The sequence below is a fragment of the Natrix helvetica genome (genome assembly GCF_964273705.1).
Source record: "Natrix helvetica genome assembly, chromosome: Z".
Classification (NCBI taxonomy): Eukaryota; Metazoa; Chordata; class Lepidosauria; order Squamata; family Natricidae; genus Natrix; species Natrix helvetica.
In genome coordinates this window covers 15,692,164-15,712,672 of record NC_138554.1, presented here as the reverse complement: position 1 = coordinate 15,712,672, position 20,509 = coordinate 15,692,164, and the positions used below count along the sequence as shown (strand labels likewise).

General features: G+C 47.0%; 1 protein-coding gene across 3 annotated transcripts in view; it reads left to right on the top strand.

Moving 5' to 3' along the window:
• Nucleotides 1-20,509, top strand: part of ADCY4 (adenylate cyclase 4) — a 109,118-nt gene that overhangs the window by 77,834 nt on the left and 10,775 nt on the right. For all 3 annotated transcript variants that reach the window (XM_081970028.1, XM_081970029.1, XM_081970030.1), the window contains 5 exons: nucleotides 4,940-5,024; nucleotides 12,876-13,034; nucleotides 14,780-14,926; nucleotides 17,886-17,993; nucleotides 19,863-19,977. In XM_081970028.1, the coding sequence (XP_081826154.1) occupies nucleotides 4,940-5,024; nucleotides 12,876-13,034; nucleotides 14,780-14,926; nucleotides 17,886-17,993; nucleotides 19,863-19,977 (614 nt within the window). The remainder of the gene's footprint in view (nucleotides 1-4,939; nucleotides 5,025-12,875; nucleotides 13,035-14,779; nucleotides 14,927-17,885; nucleotides 17,994-19,862; nucleotides 19,978-20,509) is intronic.

The following is a 20,509-nucleotide window of genomic DNA, read 5'->3' as shown; positions in this document are numbered from 1 at the left end:
GCCGCGTAGGGAAGAGGGAATTATGACGCGGGAGCCCCAGAGGAGGCAATCCTGCATGACGGAGAGCTCAAAACGGCGGCGAAAGAAGGGCAGGAGGAGGGGATCCTTAGAGCAAGCGGTCCATCCGTGAGTTACGGTGGCCATAGCGCGGAGGACCACGGGATCGGTGCGGGATGCCTGAGCTATGTCCGAGACGGACATAGGCAGGGAGAGGTCATCTATGAGGGAGACCTTGTGTGTAGGAGCTGGGTCGTTAATAGGAAGAGGGAGGGGACAGCGGCTTAAGGCGTCAGCATGGGCTATGTGGCCGCCGGGTCTATAAGCAAGGGTGTATGAATAGGAAGAAAGGAATTCTACCCATCGTAACATGCGAGGGGATAGAATGGGAGGGGTGGGGCGATCCCCGGCAATGATGCCGAGGAGCGGCTTATGGTCCGTAATGAGAGAAAAGGGCCGTCCGTATAGGTAATGGTGGAAGCGTTTTACCCCCGCAACGGCGGCCAGCGCCTCCTTATCAAGCTGGCTGTAACTGCACTCAGGCCTTGATAAGGTGCGGGAATAAAATGCTATGGGTTGTTCAGAGCCATCAGGGAAGGAATGGCTAAGGACGGCACCCACCCCAAAGGGAGAGGCGTCACAAACTAAGGTCAGTGGAAGGGACTCGTCGTACTGGGCGAGAACTGGAGGAGCAGTGAGGGATCGTTTGACAGCCGCGAGTGCCTGCTGACGCCGAACTGCAAACGGCGGCATTTGAATGCCCCGCGGTGGGTAACTATCGTTTGCGCAAGCGCGGTGGGCTCGTCCACGGGCAGTTGCTGATACGCCTGCGCGAGGTCCAGCTTGGCAAAAACGCGTCCATTGCCTAGGGAGTGCAGAACATGCTGCACCACGGGCACAGGGTAGGGGTGCGCTTGCAGGGCCTTGTTCAACGTTGATTTAAAGTCCGCGCAGATCCTCACGGATCCGTCGTACTTTAGGGGCACAACGATTGGCGTCTCCCATGGGGAGAAATCCACCGGTTTGAGTATGCCCTGGCTGATGAGCTTATCAAGCTCCGCGTCTACCTTGGCTTTAAGAGCCAGCGGCAGGCGGCGGGCTTTTAGAAGGATGGGAGCGATTGATGGGTCGAGGTTAAGAGAAATGGGGGAACCGGTGTAGCAGCCAAGGGAGGGGTCGAAGACGTCAGCAAACTCAGTAAGGAGGGAAGAAAGAGAAGTAGAGGTGGGAAGAGGAGAGGGAATTAGGGAGTGTACCCCAGCTATAGAGAGCCCTAGTGCCCTAAACCAATCTAACCCTAACAAAGAGGATAGAGGGTTTTTTACAATTAGGAGAGGTAGCATGGCATGGCAGGAACCATAGGTGATGTTAAAATTGCCACATCCTAGCAAGTCAATGAGGTTCCCCTGGTAGTCACGGAGGCGACAGTCTGGGGGAGCAAGGGAAATGCGCCAGACTGCTGGCAGTAAGGAGTGGAACGTGTCCCAGGACATGATGGATCTAGCCAATCCCGTGTCCACCTCCATGGAGGTTGGCACTCCCTCTATAAAAATGGGGAGATGCAGCTTACCTCGGCCCTCTGCAGAGGAAGAGGCCGAGTCCACCAGCCACTCCGGGAATGCAGCGGCCGGGTCACCAACGGTAAGGGAATTTTGGCGACGGGCAGGTAAATGGGCTGGAGCACGGGGTGGCTGAGGAGGTTGCTGTGTGGGTCGTCGGTCAGGAGGCACGGAGCGGCACACGGCAGCCAGGTGACCCTTTCTGCCGCAATGTTGGCAGAGAGCTTGTCGGAATCGGCATTGGGAGCGTTGGTGACGGCCGCCACAACTGAGGCACTGACGTCCATCTCTGGTGGATAGCGACTGGAGGCAGTCGACAGTCTGGTCGACCTCGGTGCGGAACGAGGAGGCAGTTGAAAGAGCATATGAGGTGGTGGGTGCCGCGTAGGGAGAAGGTGGCACGTAGGCAGCGTGAGGGTGCTGGCTGAGGTGGCTGAAATCCGGGGTGGATTGGTCAGCCATTTCGTAGGCTCTGGCATCATCGACTGCGCTCTTCAAGGTCAATTCTGGTCTAGCCAGGATGCGACGATGTAGCTTGACGTCGCGAAGTCCATAAATGAACTGCTCCAGCAGCGCCTCTTCGCGGTCACTGAATTCACAAAGGCTCGCCTCAGCGTGGAGAACAGCGACGTATTGGGCAATTGTTTGGCCCTCTTTCTGTATACACTGGCGTAAATACTGCCGCCGCACAAAGCGAGATTGCGCAGGCTCATAATGGTGTTTGAGGCGAGTCATTAGGTCGTCCCATGGCAGCGAGTGGACAGGTTCTGGCGCAGCTAGAGCCCGTGCCGTGGCGAACATCTCCGGCCCACAATAGTTAAGGAAGATGCCGCGCTTCCTCTCCTGTGAGAGGCTGACGAGGTCATGGGCTATGAGGAAGCACTCGAATCTTTCGAGAAACGCTTCCCAAGCCTCAGCCTCTGGCCGGAATGGCGAGAAAGCGGCGTTAGTAGCCATTGGCGGCACTACGGAGGGGTCCGTGTCGCCCGTCCTCGTTGCCAGTGTTAGATCTGTAGTGAGGAGACTGAGGCAGCTGTCAGTTCAACAGATTTATTGTTAGAACAGGCTGACAGGAACGAACAGAATGCAAGCCATCTGACAGCTATTTATACTTTCAGCTGTCAGACGGCGAACCAATAGGAACTCATAAATTCTCCCGCCGGCTGGAGCGCGCGCCTGGGCCAATCAGAGGGCTTCCTTGAAAGCCCTCTGCTGGCCAGGCTCCACAGTATTCAACAGGGCCTGACTAGTAATCAATGCCAAATCCGGCGAATCAACTGGCTGCTGTGATAGAATCGTATAATAATAATAATAATAATAATAATAATGATAATGATAATGATAATGATAATGATAATGATAATGATAATGATAATGATAATGATAATGATAATGATAATGATAATGATAATGATAATGATAATGATAATGATAATGATAATAATAATAATAATAATAAAAAACAACAACAAAACAATAATAATAATAATAATAATAATAATAATAATAATAATAATAATAATAATAATAATAATAATAATAATAATAATAATAAAGAGACAATGCAGACAGGGCCACATTAAAGCTTTTAAAAAAGAAAACAGCAACAATTACTGAGCAGTGAAATGATAAGATTTTTTTTTTTACTAACCTCTTTCATTTGACTTTGGTTTCTCTTGTCAAATTAAAAAAAAAAAACTGAATATGGAGCAATATTTAACCCAGCGCAAATCTGGATAAAGGCCCAGCCCGTTTAGATATGGATTCCTGTTACTTTGGCAAATATCATCTGAGGGGGGCAATTGCCGGGGGTGGGCTGCTACGGGATCAACTGGGTTCGGAAAAACCCATAGCTAACATTATGGCCGGTTCGGAGAACCTCCAAATCCCACCCCTGGCTGGCCGCACTTGTCCTGCCACTCTCACCCCTCCCTTTCCAGGAGTCTCCGCATGGCCCATTTTGGATGTGAGGTTAGTGCAGGGCCTGGGTAGAGTCTTTGGGAGGGGGGGGGGGGAACGTGCCTTCTGGAAGTTCCAAAAGGTTTCCGGAGCCAGGGGGGGCAGTTTTCGCCCTCCCAGAGACTCAAGGAAAGCTCCTGGAGCGTGGGGAAAGCGAAGAGCCTCCCCACTTCCTGTGGTGCAGGAGGCCAAGTAGGCCACATCCACGTCCACCAGTAACTGGCTGACCAACCGCACTCAATGGGTAGTCCTCAATGGAACTGCATCTACATGGAGGGAAGTATGCAGTGGAGTACCCCAAGGCTCTGTTTTAGGCCCAGTACTCTTCAACATCTTCATCAATGATTTGGATGAGGGAACAAATGGGGAACTCATCAAATTTGCAGATGACACCAAGCTGGCAGGAATAGCCAACACTCCAGAAGATAGGCTTAAGATACAGAAGGATGTTGACAAACTTGAACATTGGGCACTATCTAATAAAATGAAATTCAATGGTGAAAAGAGTAAGGTTCTACATTTAGGCAACAAAAATGGAATGCACAGGTACAGTATAGGTGGTACATTGCTCAGTAGTAGTAACTGTGAAAGGGATCTTGGAGTCCTAGTGGACAACCATTTAAATATGAGCCAGCAGTGTGCAGCAGTTGCCAAAAAAGCCAACGCAGTCCTAGGCTGCATCAACAGAGGGATAGAATCAAGATCACGTGAAGTGTTGATGCCGCTTTATAATGCCTTGGTAAGACCACACTTGGAATACTGCATTCAGTTCTGGTCGCCACGATGTAAAAAAGATGTGGAGACTCTAGAAAGAGTGCAGAGAAGAGCAACAAAGATGATTAGGGGACTGGAGACTAAAACATATGAGGAATGGTTGCAGGAACTGGGTATGTCTAGTTTAATAGAAAGAAGGACTAGGGGAGACATGATAGCAGTGTTCCAATATCTCAGGGGTTGCCACAAAGAAGAGGGAGTCAAACTATTTTCCAAGGCACCTGAGGGTAGAACAAGAAGCAATGGGTGGAAACTAATCAAGGAAAGAAGCAACTTAGAACTGAGGAGAAATTTCCTGACAGTTAGAACAATTAATCAGTGGAACAGCTTGCCTCCAGAAGTTGTGAATGCCCCAACACTGGAAGTCTTTAAGAAGATGTTGGATAGCCATTTGCCTGAAACGGTATAGGGTTTCCTGCCTAGGCAGAGGGTTGGACTAGAAGGCCTCCAAGGTCCCTTCCAACTCTACTATTGTATTGTATTGTATTGTATTGTATTGTATTGTACTAAGCAATCGGGAAGAGAACCCATTGCTAAAAGTTTTGAAACCCACCCCTGGCAATTGCTATGGTAACTCCCGATGGACATATTGTGCTCCAGAAGGTCATTTTAGAGGAGGGATGATGTTCTCTGTAACTCCATTCTTTCAGACCTGGAGTGCTGAAGGAGCCCAAGGTGATGGGAGCATTCTCATTCTTCATTTTCTTCTTCACCCTCTTGGGTCTGGCTAGACAGGTGAGTTCCCTCCAGTTTCTACTTTAATTCAGGTTGTGAAAGCTACTGTTTTGGTTGCTGTCTTTCAGTGCTATCCATGTCTTATAAGCTTAGGGCTATGTGCAGGCATGAAATCCTCTTACCTTCGCTACTGGTTTGGAACCAGGACCACGCACATGCTTGCTTCGCTCACTCGCAGTGCTTCTGCGCATGTGCAGAGCATCCGTGATGACATCTGGGTGTGTGGGCAGAGCCTCCTGTCGCTGCTGTTACCGGTTCGCCCGAACGGGGGGCAAACTAGCAAGATACCACCTCTGGCTGGGTGACAATACAGAGCCTGCCCCATTTCTCACCTGTAATAGAGAAGAACTTCCTGGTAGGACCAGCGCAAGTATATGATTGTCACATAAGCTTTGGGTTGGGTGACATAAGCTTAGGCAGTGGTGGGATTCAACCAGTTCGTACCTATTTGGGAGAACCGGTTGTTAACTTTCTAATCAGTTCAGAGGTTGTTGGAAGAAATCTCCTTTTGATTTTTTTTCCACTTTACAGGGCTAATCCTGTAAGGAAGGCAGGAAGGAAACATTCTGGTGGTGTTTCTAGCCTAATCTTTATTGCCCTGCTTACAGAAACTGCCTCTCCAGTTAACCCTTACTACATTGTAACAGCTAAGGCAAAGCGCCCATCGACATGAGTGATGTTGAGTTGGCCATGCCCACATGGTCACATGACCACCTACCCAACTGTTCATTAGGATAGAGAACCAGTTGTTAAATTATTTGAATCCCACCACTGATCTTAGGGCTGGGTGACAATACAGAGCCTGCCCCATTTCTCATCCATAATAGAGAAGAACTTCCAGGTAGGACCAATGTAAGTATAGGATTGTCACATAAGCTTTGGGCTAGGTGACAATACAGAGCCTGCCCCATTTCTCATCTGCCATAGAGAAGAACTTCCTTTTTTAAAAAATCATTTTTTTATTTTTATTTTCTTTATACATATCAATGCATGAATGGTGATGTATCATGGGTATCATACATTTCAGTACACATAAACATAATCTTATTAGTCCTAAATATTACATTTCATTTCCATTATTTCATATTATTTATATACACCTTTTACTATCAGCCTTCATTTCTAAACCTTCTTTCTGTCTCTTCCATTTTTTCACTTCCATTTGGGAGGCCAGCAGAGTGCTCCTGGGGGCTGGGGAGAGGAAAAAACTTCTTTAAAAAATTTACCGTGTTTCCCTGAAAATACGACAGGGTCTTATTTTCTTTTTACTTACAAAATATGGTCTTGGGCTTATTATAGGGGAGGGCTTATTGTTTTGGGGTTGCCGGGCAGCTGCTCCCTTGCAAACTGGCTCCCGAAGAGCCAGGCACAACCTCAGGGACAAAGCAGCCATGAGGTGACCAAGCTCACGAGCAACCGCTCGGCAAACCCCCTCTCCAGCCGGGCAGAGCGCCATTCACTGACCTAAGGGCACCAAACCATGTGGCGCTCTGCCCGCTCCCCAGCTCCCACGGCTTGGCACATTAGGGATACTCCAAGTTCACAAGGGAGCAGCCACTCAGCAACCCCCCCTCCGGCCAGGCAGAATGCCACTCCTCAACCTAGTGGTAGCCCGAAGGCACCAAGCAATATGAGTGCCTTTCTCTCCCCCCCGGTTCCTCCGGCTTGGCGCCTTCAGGATACCACTATGTCGGTGAGCGGTGCTCTGCCTGGCTGGCAGGAAGGGGGCGGTTGTCCAGGGGGGGTATTTTCGGGGATGGGCTTATCTTTTTGCCCATGCAAAAAATGTGGCAAGACTTTAGTTTCAAGACAGGTCATATTTTCAGGAAAACATGGTACCTCTTCAAAATCTTGGTGCGTCTTATACTGTACTGTGTTGCGTCTTATAGTCCAAAAAATATGGTATTTATATTAAGATATTATTCTGATATCTCCAACCCGAAACTTAGATGACAATGCTATACTTGCGTTGGTCCTACCAGCAAGTTTTCCTCTATGACAGATGAGAAGTGGGGCAGATTCTGGATTGTACTCATGAAATGCATCTTGGGGAAGTTGGTTTGAGTGAGATTGCAAGGCAAGTTTCCCATCACTCTTTCAAAGTCACCTCTTCACATCCTGCCACATGCTTTCCTCTTTTGTGGCTTGAGGCTTTGAGAATATTTGTTCATGTTTGTCCCCCAGCATTGAAAGAGCAATTTCATGTGGCTGTGTGTTTTACAAAGATCTGGTTTTGTTCTCCTTTTTTTTGTGAATGAGAGAGTTTTCACATAGTCAGTAACTGATTTGATGAAAAATAGAGCACGGTAGGAAAAAAATGTTCCAGATAATGTAAGAACTAGTTCATCAAATTACTGAGTTCTTAGAATGGTTTTTCCTGGAACTTAGTTTGGTTCATTATTGAACTGTTTTTCTTTGTAATCACTTTACCACTTAATAAAAAACACAAATTCACCACACTATATATCACATTGATACAACCTTATCTTGTTCTACATGCTTCTGTTGTGGCCCAGTAGGGTCCTGCGGAGCTGGCAGCATATTCGGACAGTGAGGAGGTTGGGGAGGGACATGGGCCAGTCCTGGAGTCTAGGGAAGGCTCTGATGAGGCCTCTGTGTCTGAGGCAGAGAGGGGGCCAGAGCCATTTGACAGTTATCAGCTGCCTTCAGAGTCATACATCAGTGAGGCAGACAAAAAACTGGAGCCTGTTCCCAGTGTGTGCATGTGCAAAATTGCCAGATAAAGGGAACAGCTAAAGAAAAGGGGTTGACTTGGGAGTAAGGCCACAGGTGGATGATGAATGGCCCCTTCCAGAAGAAATTAAAGAGGAGTGAAAGGGGAGTGGAGTTTTCAGGAGACAATTTGTTCACTAATTGGTTAGGGACTCTCTGAGACTTTTTGCCAAGTTTTGCTCATATCATCCTGGCAGCTCTCCAAGCCAGATAAGGTCTGTAACCTTAAATCCTCCTTTGAAAGACTTTGCTGGATGCAAATGAGCAGAATTCATAGTATATTAATAAAAGGGTTTTTTGCCGGCACAAGGAGTTTGCTTCATGCTCTTGGGAAGCCTCAGTCAGAACAGTTTCTCCTGAGACATGGTCTAGTGGTTAAGGCACCAGGCTAGAAATCTCTGAGTTCTAATCCTGCCTTAGACATGAAAGCCGGCTGTGCGACCTTGGGACAATCAGTGTCTCTCAGCCCAACTCATCTCACAGGGTTGCTGTGTGGAAAATAAGACAATAACAATAGCACTTAATAATAATAATAATAATAATTTTATTTGATTAGCCGCAACCCTCTCCCGAAGGACTCGGGGCGGCGTACAATCAAAACGGGTAAAAATACACATAAGACAAACATATATACAAAAAGAACAGAGACATATACATATGTGCATGGAGGAGAGTTGACTTATAAGTGAAAGACAATTTAAAAATACAATTTAAAATCCCCTTAGATAAAATTACTAAATTAAAAACCCATCAGGAGCATTACGAAGTTATGGTTGAGCCAGGCCAGCTATTTGGAAAAGGTGGGTCTTGAGCTTGACACGGAAGGAGCGGAGGTCAGTAGTGGTCCTAATATCCAGGGGGAGGTCATTCCACAGGGCTGGGCCCGCCACAGAGAAGGCTCTGCTCCTAGGCGCCGCCCCATGGCACTGTCTGGTGGACGGCACCTGGAGAAGTCCCTCTCTGTGCGAGCGGATGGGTCGTAGGGATGTATGGGGCAGAATACGATCCCGCAGGTAACTACGTCCTGAGCCATGGAGCGCTTTAAAGATTGTGATCAAGACCTTGAAACGCACTCGATAGACCACAGGAAGCCAGTGCAGCTCGCGCAGGAGAGGTGTCACATGGGAGTACTTAGTACTCCCCATAATCACCCGCGCGGCCGCATTCTGGACCAACTGCAGTCTCCAAGTGCATTTCAAGGGAAGCCCCATGTAGAGAGCGTTACAGTAGTCCAGGCGAGACGTCACCAGCGCATGGGTGACTGTACATAAGGCGTCCCGGTCCAATAGGGGGCGCAATTGGCACACCAGGCGAACCTGGTGGAACGCCCCCCTGGCCACGGCTGTCACATGTTCATCCATGGACAGCCTGGCATCCAGGAGGACGCCCAAATTGCGCGCCCGCTCCATGGGGGCGAGTTGAACGCCCCCAATGGCCAGAGATGGAATTATCTGGTTGAACCGGGGAGCCGGAACCCACAGCCACTCCGTCTTGGAAGGGTTGAGCCTGAGTCGGTTGTCATCCATCCAGACCCGTACGGCTTCCACACACCGGGACATCACTTCGACAGCCTCGTTGGGGTGGTTCGGGGTGGAGATGTACAGCTGAGTATCATCAGCGTACAGATGATATCCCACCCCGAAACCACAGATGATCTCACCCAGCAGCTTCATGTATGTGTTGAACAGGAGTGGCGAGAGGACCGACCCCTGTGGCACCCCACAAGTAAGGGGGCTTAGGGTCGACCTCTGCTCCCCTGCCAACACACGTTGCGTCTGGCCGGAGAGGTAGGAGCCGAACCACCGCAAAACGGTGCCCCGGGCCCCCAACCCCTCCAGTCGGTGCAACAGGATACCATGGTCGATGGTATCAAAAGCCGCCGAGAGGTCTAATAGGACCAGGATAGAGGAACAACCCCTATCTCTGGCCCTCCAGAGATCATCTACCAACGCGACCAAGGCCGTCTCTGTGCTGTGCCCAGGGCGAAAGCCGGACTGGCGCGGGTCTAGATAATCATTCTCCTCCAGATGTCGTGGAAACTGAGAAGCCACCACACTCTCTACAACCTTCGCCAAAAAGGGAAGGTTGGAGACAGGACGATAATTGGCCAGCTCCGTAGGGTCCAGGAAGGCTTCTTGAGCAAGGGTCTCACCACCGCCTCTTTCAAGGCGGCCGGGAGAAACCCCTCACCCAACGAAGCGTTCACTAGGCCCAGGAGCCAGTCGCGTGTAACCTCCCAGGAAGCCAGTACAAGCCAGGAGGGACACGGGTCCAACAAACATGTGGTAGGTCGCAGTCGTCCACGCAATCTGTCCAAATCCTCGATGACAACCAAGTCAAACTCCTCCCAAAAAGGTTTCTCAAGACTCGCCACTGGCGTCTCGACTGGGCCACTGAAGGGGACCCAATCCTTTTGGATTTGAGCGACTTTATCCTGCAGATATTTCCCAAACTCCTCTGCCCTACCCTGTAGAGGGGCCTCCCGCGGCCTCTGAAACAGAAGGGAGCGGGACACCCGAAACAGGGCAGCAGGGCGGTTGTCTGCGGATGCAATGAGAGCGGCACAATATTGACGTTTGGCCGTTCTCAATGCCACTAGGTACGTCCTTAAATGGGCTCGTACCTGTGCTCGGTCAAATTCGGATCGGGAGGATCTCCAACGACTCTCTAGGCATCTCTTGCGGCGCTTCATCACCCTTAGCTCCTCGGTGAACCAAGGAGCCAGGGTGGATCGTTGCCGCCGGAGAGGCCGCAAAGGCGCCACCCGGTTCAAGGCCCCGGTAGTCGCATTATTCCACGCGGCCACCAGGTCCTCTACCCGAGGGCGGGTCAGGGCTGCAGGAGGTGGCCCAAGCTCCGTCTGGAACCTGTCTGGTTCCATCAAGCGCCTGGGGCGGAACCATCTAGTGTTTTCCGGTTCCGCCTCCCCGCAGCGAGGGGTAGCACCAGGGAAGTCAAGCCGGAGGAGTGAGTGATCTGACCATGACAGAGGAGTGATGGTTAAATTCACTCCTCCCAGATCACTCAACCACTGGCGAGAGACAAAAACAAGGTCCAAGGTGTGACCTCCCTCGTGTGTCGGGCCCTGAATCATTTGAGTCAGGTCCATGGCTATCATGGAAGCCATGAACTCCCGAACCCCCTCTGATGCTTCTCCCACCGACGGCAGGTTAAAATCCCCCATCACTAAAAGTTTGGGGGTCTCAACCGCCACCGATGAGATCAGCTCGAGGAGCTCAGGCAGGGTCGCTGATGTATGGCGGGGAGCCAGGTATACTATCAGCAGGCCCAACTGCCTCCCAGGGCCCCACTTAGACTTATATACCACTTCACAGTGCTTTTACAGTCCTCTCTAAGTGGTTTACAGAGTCAGAATATTGCCCCCAACAATATATATTTGGGGGGGATCTGCTTGGTGTAATGGGACATTTTTCCCATGTGCAAAAAGGTGGCATGAATCAAGAACAAGGGCAAAAAAAAATATTTTTATACTGTCCTTCACATATTCAGAGCAGTGGTGGGTTGCAGGCGGTACGCCCCAGTACGGGCATACCGGAGCCTGCCCGGAGCACTGGGTCCGGTACAGTGCTCCGGAGGGCCCACCCACCCGCCCAAGTTCCTTACTTGCCCTTTAAGCCTTTGGCGCTTCTGTGCACACACATGGTGCATATGGCGCCTGCGGGACACTCCACCGAGCAGCTGGAGCATCGCGGAGGCTTGTGGAGGGCAGGTATGACGCATGTGGGTGCGCCGGGCCCGTTCCAACCGCTATGGTTGGAATGGGATCCGGAACCCACCACTGATTCAGTGCCATACTGAACTTTATATCAGTAGCTGATGTAAATTTTATATGAAACACATTGCATTTTCTCCCATGTTTAAAACACTGGGAAGAACTTACATGTCTCTATTTAGATTTACAGTAGTTTTATGGAACTCTTATGGTTATCACAAGCATACTTTCTATGGAGAGTCTCAATTCTTGCTTCTTCTTCTTCTTCTTCTTCTTTTTAAAGACCTAAGATTATTTGTGGTCCCCGGGAGGGGGGGGATATGTGGTTTAAATCCCTACTTTCCAGGAGTGTGTGTAGTATGAGCGCTTTCTGATAACTTCCAAGTGTTCTGACCTAGGCTTCACAAAAACATGAAACAAACTCCTTGCCCTGACAAAACCCCTTCTTTTATTAAGCTACTGTGAATTCCTCTCATTTACAGCCAGCAAAGTCCCGGCAAACAGTCTTTGAAGGGTGAATTTAAAACCACAGACCTTATCAGGCTTGGAGAGCTGCCAGGCCGATACCTTCCAAACGCAAGGCTGTACAAGAAAATACTTGGCAAGGAATCTCCGAGAGTCACGAACAGATCTTCACACTAATTCAATGAACTAATTTTCTCCTGCAAATTCCATTCTCCTTTCACTCCTCATTCTTCCCTATGGGAGTGACCATTCACTGTCCACTTGTGCCTTTACTCCCAAGTTGACCCTTGTTCCTTAACCTTTCCCTTCTCCTGGCAGCTCTGAGCATACGCGCATCGGGAACAGGCTCCAGCTGTTCTTCTGCCCCACTGATATCCGACTCAAGGCAGCTGATAACTGTCAGGCAGTCCTGGCCCCACCTCTGCCTCTGATGTAGAGCTCTCATCAGAGCCTTCCCCAGACTCCCGGACTGGGCCGTGTTCCTCCCCAATCTCCTCACTGTCTGAGTATGCCACCAGCTCCACTGGCGGGCTACAGCACTAAGTTTATGACTTTGTACATTCCATCCTTCAAATTGATGCATAATGTTTATTATTTATTCAACCAAAGGACTGCCAAAAAAACATTCCCACCAACACTGACAGGGCAAACCACTAATATATAAAAATAAAATGAAACTCTAGACCAGGGGTGTCCAAACTTGGGAACTTTAAGACTTGTGGACTTCAACAATTCTGGGAGTTGAAGTCCACAAGTCTTAAAGTTCCCAAGTTTGGACACCCCTGCTCTAGACCCTTCTAATACTGATGATGTGACCTAGGTTGATAATGAAATGTCTGCGAGAAAAACCATCAAGCTCAGAGAGAGCATTTGTGAAAGGAAAGGTCCTCATTGCAAAACTGAACCTTCTTTTTCCTCAGAATGAGTATTACTGCCGCTTAGATTTTCTCTGGAAGAAGAAGTTCAAGAAAGAACGTGAAGAGATTGAAACCATGGAGAATCTGAACCGGGTCCTGTTGGAAAACGTTCTCCCAGCTGATGTAGCCCAGCAGTTCATTCGCCAGATCCGGCGCAATACGGTGAGACCTGAAGGTTGAGATTTCACTGATGCTCAGAGATGGTATTCTGCCAGTTCAGACTGGTTTGCCCAAACCAGTAGTGAAAATCCCGGTTGGGCCCACACACACACACACACCGGCTCTATGACCTCCTTTTTGGGCACATTTTCAAGCCAAAGGGCCTGCACGAAAGGGTGAGTGCACGCAGGGACATTTGTGAACTGGTAGGGAAGGTAAGTGAATACCACCCCTACTCATGATGCGAGAAAGAGAGAGCTGAAGCCAAACTATGCTAATGTTACTTGTCTAGTTTCTTGACACATTGCCAACACAGGTTGGAAGGGCAGGAAGGAAGATGGCAGGAAGAAAGATTTTGCTCATCTATCAGATTTTTTGTTGTTGTCTTTCTGGGCAACTAATCGACCAAGAAGTTGGCTGCTAAAGTTTGGATCTTGAATTGGGTTGCAGAAACAAAACAGGTTGTAGGTTCCATCATCTAGGGCAGGCATGTCCAAAGTGCGGCCCGGGGGCCAAATGTGGCCCTTTTTCGAATTTCAAGCAGCCCGCAGCCTCTTCTCCCCACTGGAGTTATTTCTTTAGTCTTTCATAAAATACCGTATTTTTCAAAGTATAAAGATGCATCTTTTTCCCCTCAAAAAAGAGGCTAAAAATCTGGGTGCACCTTATACACTGAATACAGCATTTGCCTCCCAAAACTCTGCCCCCTTCACCAAAATGGCTGTGCATAGCCTTTAGGAGTTTTTCAGAGTGATCCTGGGGGTGTGGAGGGCATAAAGGAGCAAAAAACAGGCCATTTCTTGCTCAACTTTGCCCCCCCCCCTAGCCCCCAGGAGCACTCTAGAAGCCTCTTAAAGGCTATTCATGCCCTTTAAAAAAAAGGCCCATTTTTGTGAAAAATGGGCCATTTTTGGGAGAGTGCAAAAACTTTTTTTTTTATTTGCCTCTTCAAAATCTTGGTGCGTCTTATACTCCGAAAAATACGGTAGTTAATTCGCATTTAATGTTAAGGGTTCCAAAAATGTCAGGCTGAATGATCGGCCCCACACATTTTCACATCACCAAATCTGGCCCTCCTTGCAAAAAGTTTGGACACTAGGGAACTACATTTGGTGGGCCCTTTTCTGCTGTGGCATCCACCTTGTAGAAACTTCTTCCCCAGAGATGAGGTTGGCCTTATCACCCCTGAGCTTTGAAGGTATCTCAAGAACGGGTTATGCTAGCAGGCTTGTAGACATCTGAGGACAGATGAACTCATGAGGGCTTCGGAGACCCTATGGATGCCAGAAATGGGCCTGTTTCCAGAACTTCTGGGAGGCCTTTTTCACCTTCTCCCAGCCTCCATGAGAGCCCTGTACTTACTTACCTGGAATCCCAAATGGGCTGCGTGGTGACTCCTGAAAAGGGCAGGGTGGGATGGGCAGGGCCAGCCACGGGTGGAATTTACAGGTTCATCGAACTGGGCAGATCCTTAGCTAGAGGATTGCCTGAACTCATGCGAGCCCACAGCAGCCCATCCCTCTATCCATCCATCCATCCATCCATCCATCCATCCATCCATCCATCCATCCATCCATCCATCCATTCTCTATTTGCTGTGCATCTTCTGAAAAAAATACTCTGGGCAAACTCCAATTTAATCTTTTCCTATCCCTCTGTAGGTGGTACAGTATGAATATCTTTGGTGTTGAAGTTTAAGGCTTATGATTTCAGAATTTGGATGACTCTCAGTCTTTCTCTGCCAGCAGGATCTCTATCACCAGTCTTATGATTGTGTCTGTGTTCTCTTCGCTTCGATCCCGGACTTCAAAGAATTTTATTCTGAATCCAATGTCAACCATGAGGGACTTGAATGCCTCCGACTGCTCAATGAGATCATTGCTGACTTTGATGAGGTATGGGAAAATATATGTTCAGTAGCTGTTCGTAGCTGTGTGCAATTATATCTTCTCATTTTTTCTTGTCTCTCTGTGTATATATGTGTGCATGTATACCTACATTGCTTGCAGTTAAATATTATACACTTGCAGAATTTTTATACTGCTTTCCAATTATTCCCACAAGTATTCATACTTGTAAAAATTCAATAAAGTTTTTAAAAAGTCAAAATGAAGAAAACAGAATATATAAAATGCACCTTATTTTAGCAGAAATTCCATACAAAATGCAATGAAATATGAAAGATAATTGAAATACAGATGGATGCAGAGAGAAGATGAAATAGATTTATTAACAAGCAAAAGAATGTGGTTATTCCATTTCATCCAGCAACAAAAAAAAAAGAAACATCTCAATTACATTTTTACTCCAGTTCACATAAAAACTGTTTGAACAACTTATACTGAACAGGTTCACTCTTCCTTACACTGGCCTCTTCTCTCGTAAGACAGAGAAATCCCATAATCAGAGTTATAGTAATTGTGCATAAGGAAAACCATACTTATGTGTGCCGTAATATAATCAAAGCCAATAGATCTCTTGACAGCTTTGTTTATTTCTAGGAAATACAATGTTTGAATAAATAAATAATTCATACCCAAGGGACCAAACATCAGCCAATCAAAGCCAGCAGCCAATAATTATTGAAAGTTCAAGTGCACCACGTTTTGGGTGATCAAAGATTATAGTTAACATTTGGGAGGGGCTCAAGTCCAAAAGCTTGTTGGAGCTACATCATTTGGTCTAGGCTGGAATTTGAAGGGAGGAATTATTGCAACGACGACAGGGATTTTTAAAATCCTGATATTTTTTCTTTTGGATTTAAACTATAATTTCCAACCAGGGGTGGGATTCCACCTGTTCGGACCGATTTGGGAAAACCAGTAGCTCCGACTATCAGTTGGGAGCGAATCGGTTCGGTCCAACATTGAAGTGGGCCTACCCGCCCACCCCTATCCTATATTTCCTTTTCTGAAGCCCAGCTGATTGGCACGGCAGAGTGGATTGCCGCGCCTCAGCTGTTTTCCTTGTCAGCAGTAATGTGGAAGGTAAGTTTTCTGTAAACTGCGCACATGTGCACAGCAAACCGGTTGTTAAACCAGTAGGATCGCCCTGTTTCCAATTGTTTAAAGTCCCCCAAATGGTGGAAACTATGTTCCAACAGTGTCTATCAAGGGAAGTTCTGAAGATCTCAGACACGTGGCTTTTAATTCCAGATTAAAATAATAAAATGTATAATAGTGATGGGATTTGAGGAATTTATAATCTGGAGAAATGTTTTTACAGTGCTAGATTAGGAAGTAAGCATTAAATAAATCAGGTATATTTAAGTGGGTATATTACCAGAGGTGGGATTCAGCCAGTTCGGCCCGGTTCAGCCAAACCAGTTACAATATAATACAATACAATAACAGAGTTGGAAGGGACCTTGGGGGTCTTCTAGTCCAACCCCCTTCCTAGGCAGGAAGCCCTTTACCACTTCAGACAAATGGCTATCCAACATCTTCTTAAAGACTTCCAGTGTTTGGGCATTGACAACTTCTGGAGGCAAGCTGTTCCACTGATTAATTGTTCTAACTGTCAGGAAATTTCTCCTCCATTCTAAGTTGCTTCTCTCCTTGATTAGTTTCCACCGATTGCTTCTTGTTCTACCCTTGGGTGCCTTGGAGAATAGTTTGACTCCCTCTTCTTTGTGGCAACCCCTGAGATATTGGAACACTGCTATCATGTCTCCCCTAGTTCTTCTTTTCATTAAACCAGACATACCCAGTTCCTGCAACCGTTCTTCATATGTTTCAGTCTCCAGTCCCCTAATCATCTTTGTTGCTCTTCTCTGCACTCTTTCTAGAATCTCCACTTCTTTTCTACATCGTGGCGACCAAAGCTGAATGCAGTATTCCAAGTGTGGCCTTACCAAGGCATAAAGTGGTACCAACACTTCACGTGATCTTGATTCTATCCCTCTGTTGATGCAGCCTAGAACTGTGTTGGCTTTTTTGGCAGCTGATGCACACTGATGGCTCATATTTAAATGGTTGTCCACTAGGACTCCAAGATCCAATTCACAGTTACTACTGTTGAGCAATGTACCACCTATACTGTACCTGGGCTTTTTGTTTTTGTTGCCCAAATGTAGAACCTTACTCTTTTCACCATTGAATTTCATTTTATTAGATAGTGCCCAATGTTCAAGTTTTTCAAGATCCTTCTGTATCTTAAGCCTATCTTCTGGAGTGTTGGCTATTTCTGCCAGCTTGGTGTCATCTGCAAATTTGATGAATTCCCCATTTATTACCTCATCCAAATCATTGATAAAGATGTTGAAGAGTACTGGGCCTAAAACAGAGCCTTGGGGTACCCCACTGCATACTTCCCTCCATGTAGATGTAGTTCCATTGAGGACTACACGTTGAGTGCGGTTGGTCAGCCAGTTACAAATAAATAATGTTAACTTTGTGTGCAGTTCAGAGAACCAGCTGATCCGGTCACTGGCTGGCGCCACCCCTGATATGACTTGTAGAAAGCTAATATCACCATGGATGATATCTAGTTGAAGAAACTCTATGATTGTAAAACTGTAATTTGTGGGTTTGTTGGTACTCTCCGAAGTTGGTGGTTTTCTAGCAGATGTTTCATTACCAAACTAAGTTTATAAATATTAGAAGGGAGTAGGAGTTAGTTACAATAAATTGTACAACATTCATTATAGAGACTTGTAATTTCAGTCTCAGAATTGTGAGAAGCATTGGAGATGACACCTGCCTGATTGTATCGCATCATACTTCAGACTCACAGTGCATCTGACTAAATATGTTTCAGGAAAAAAAAGGCTAAGCTAGATAAATGATTGATATACAAATATGTCTTAGCGTTTGAACTATTGGAATAAACAATTTCCTGTCTTTCTTTTAATAGCTGCTTCTGAAACCGAAATTCAGTGGGGTTGAGAAGATCAAAACCATCGGTAGCACTTACATGGCAGCTACTGGCTTAAATGTGGCAGCTGGCCAGGATAGCCAACAGGTGATATCTTCATTTATTTTTACTTTACTCGTCCGGAATCTTTCAACGGGAATGAGATTTCATGTTCTGTTTCCACGTTAGCATATTCAAGGGCATAGTTTTGGTGCTTATTATTTGCATATATTTTTTTTGTATGAATTATTTGGGAATACAGGATCTTTTAATCTTAGAATGGTTCCATAGTTTTGCCCTTCAAGATCCTGGGAAAGTACGGTATATATGCACTTGAATGGAATATGTATGATAAGGAATCTGTAGAGGTCAGAGGGAATGACTGTGAGGGACAGGAGAAGGAATCATTGTGAAAGCAAGGATTAGATAAGAGGTGGATGAGTCCACAGCAAGATTGTAGCATCAGAAAACAATTCAGACTGGGACCTCCCTAGGTTTGCATGAAGAACCTGAAGATAAAGGGAGGGGAGAAGCTAATTCAAATATGCAAAACTCTGTCGCTATAGCACTACAAGAAAAGTAGTACAGGTAGTCCTTAACAATCACTTGTTTAGTGACCATTCAAACTTTACAATGATTGAAAAAAGTGATTTATGAGCAGTCCCCACATTTATGACCCTCACAGCATCCCCACATTGATGTGATCAAAATGCGGTTGCTTGGCAACCAACATGTATTTACAATGGTTGTAGAGGCTTAGGAGAGCCGTGGTGGCGCAGTGGTTAGAGTGCAGTACTGCAGGCTACTTCAGTTGACTGCTAGCTGCTGTTTGGCAGATCGAATCTCACCAAGCTCAAGGTCGGCTCATCCTTCCATCCTTCCGAGGGGGTAAAATGAAGACCCAGATTGTTGGGGGCAATATGCTTTGTAAACCGCTTAGAGAAGGCTGTAAAAGCACTGTGAAGTGGTATATAAGTGCTATTTCTATCATATGACCACCATTTGTGACTTTCCCAACTGGCTTCTGACAAGCAAAGTCAATGGGGGAGATTGGATTCACTTAATGACTGTGTGATTTATCTAATGATTCGCTTAACAACTGTGGCAAAAAAGGTCTTTAAATCAGGTGTGACTCACTTGACAAGACACTTGCTTAGCAATGGAAATTCTGGCCCCACGTGCGGTCATGCATTGAGGACTACCTACACAGCAATGGTTTCCTAGTCTCATCTAGCTTGAAGGGCTCTGTTCTGACCCAGGCTTCCCAAGAGCATGAAGCAAACTCCTTGTTCCGACAAAACCCCATTTTATTAATTTACTGTGAATTCTGCTCATTCACATCCAGCAAAGTCTTTCGAGGGAGGATTTACAGTCACAGATCTTATCTGGCTTGGAGAGCTGCAAGGCCGATATCTGCAAAACTTTAAGTGAATAATTATCTCCTGCAAACTCCATCCCCTTTCGCTCCTCTTTTATTTCCTGTGGGAAGGACCATTCATCGTCCACCTGTGGCCTTACTCCCAAGTCGACCCCTGTTCTTTAGCTATTCCCTTCGTATGGCATCTCTGTGCATGCGCACACTGGGAACAGGCTCCAGTTGTTCCTCTGCCTCACTGATGTCTGACTCTGAAGGCAGCTGATAACTGGCATACGGCTCTGGCCCCCTCTCTGCCTCAGACACAGAGCCCTCATCAGAGTCTTCCCCAGACTCCAGGACTGGCCCATGTCCCTCCCCAAACTCCTCACTGTCCGAATCTACTGCCAGCTCACCTGGCCGCTGGCAAGCCACAACTCACTTTGACTTTGAGGCAGGAGACTATTAGGAAAACACATCTTTGGTACTTTTGTTACTTGATCCATTTGTGCTGAGCCACTTTCCTCTTAATATTTACCTGTGTGAATCTTTTTTTGTTTGTTTTACATTTACTATCCATTGGCTTGCATTGATACATCCATCTACGTGGATAATTTGTGCAGGATACTGAGTGGAGCTACGCTCACTTGGGAACCATGGTGGAGTTTGCCATGGCCTTGGTAGCCAAGTTGGACATTATCAACAAGCATTCGTTCAACTCTTTCAAGCTCCGTGTGGGTGAGTGTTAATAAACTGAGCATGAACTAAGAAAATTCTTTTCCGTATAAACATACTTTGACTATGAATACACGATACGGTGAAAACAGGACATATATTTTTGGAGAAAAGGGGAAGCCAGTGCGCAAATCACGTTATTTTTCTTCAGGAGCCGAGCTATGAAAAATGTCGGCACTATTATACAAGTGTGCTCTCAGGTTCAGTGTCAGGTTTTGGTAGGTCGGAAAAAAACACCACAAACACAGTCCTGGTTTGTAGAAATTTTATCCCCCGCTCTGGCGTGAACTGACCATCAACGAATACAAAGCAAAGCAATGAAATATAGTCAGGGCTATCCATCCAGTACTCCCCATCACCTTTAAATGTTCCCGCTGACCCGCCCTAGTCACACACACACATGCCAACTCTCACATGACAGCGGAAACAAGTCCTGGGCACATGCAGCCACCTCTTAGCTCTTCCTGTATGATTTAGCCATCCCAGTGCGTATGTGGCCACCTCTCAACTGTTCTCGCCAATCCCTGTTTGATTT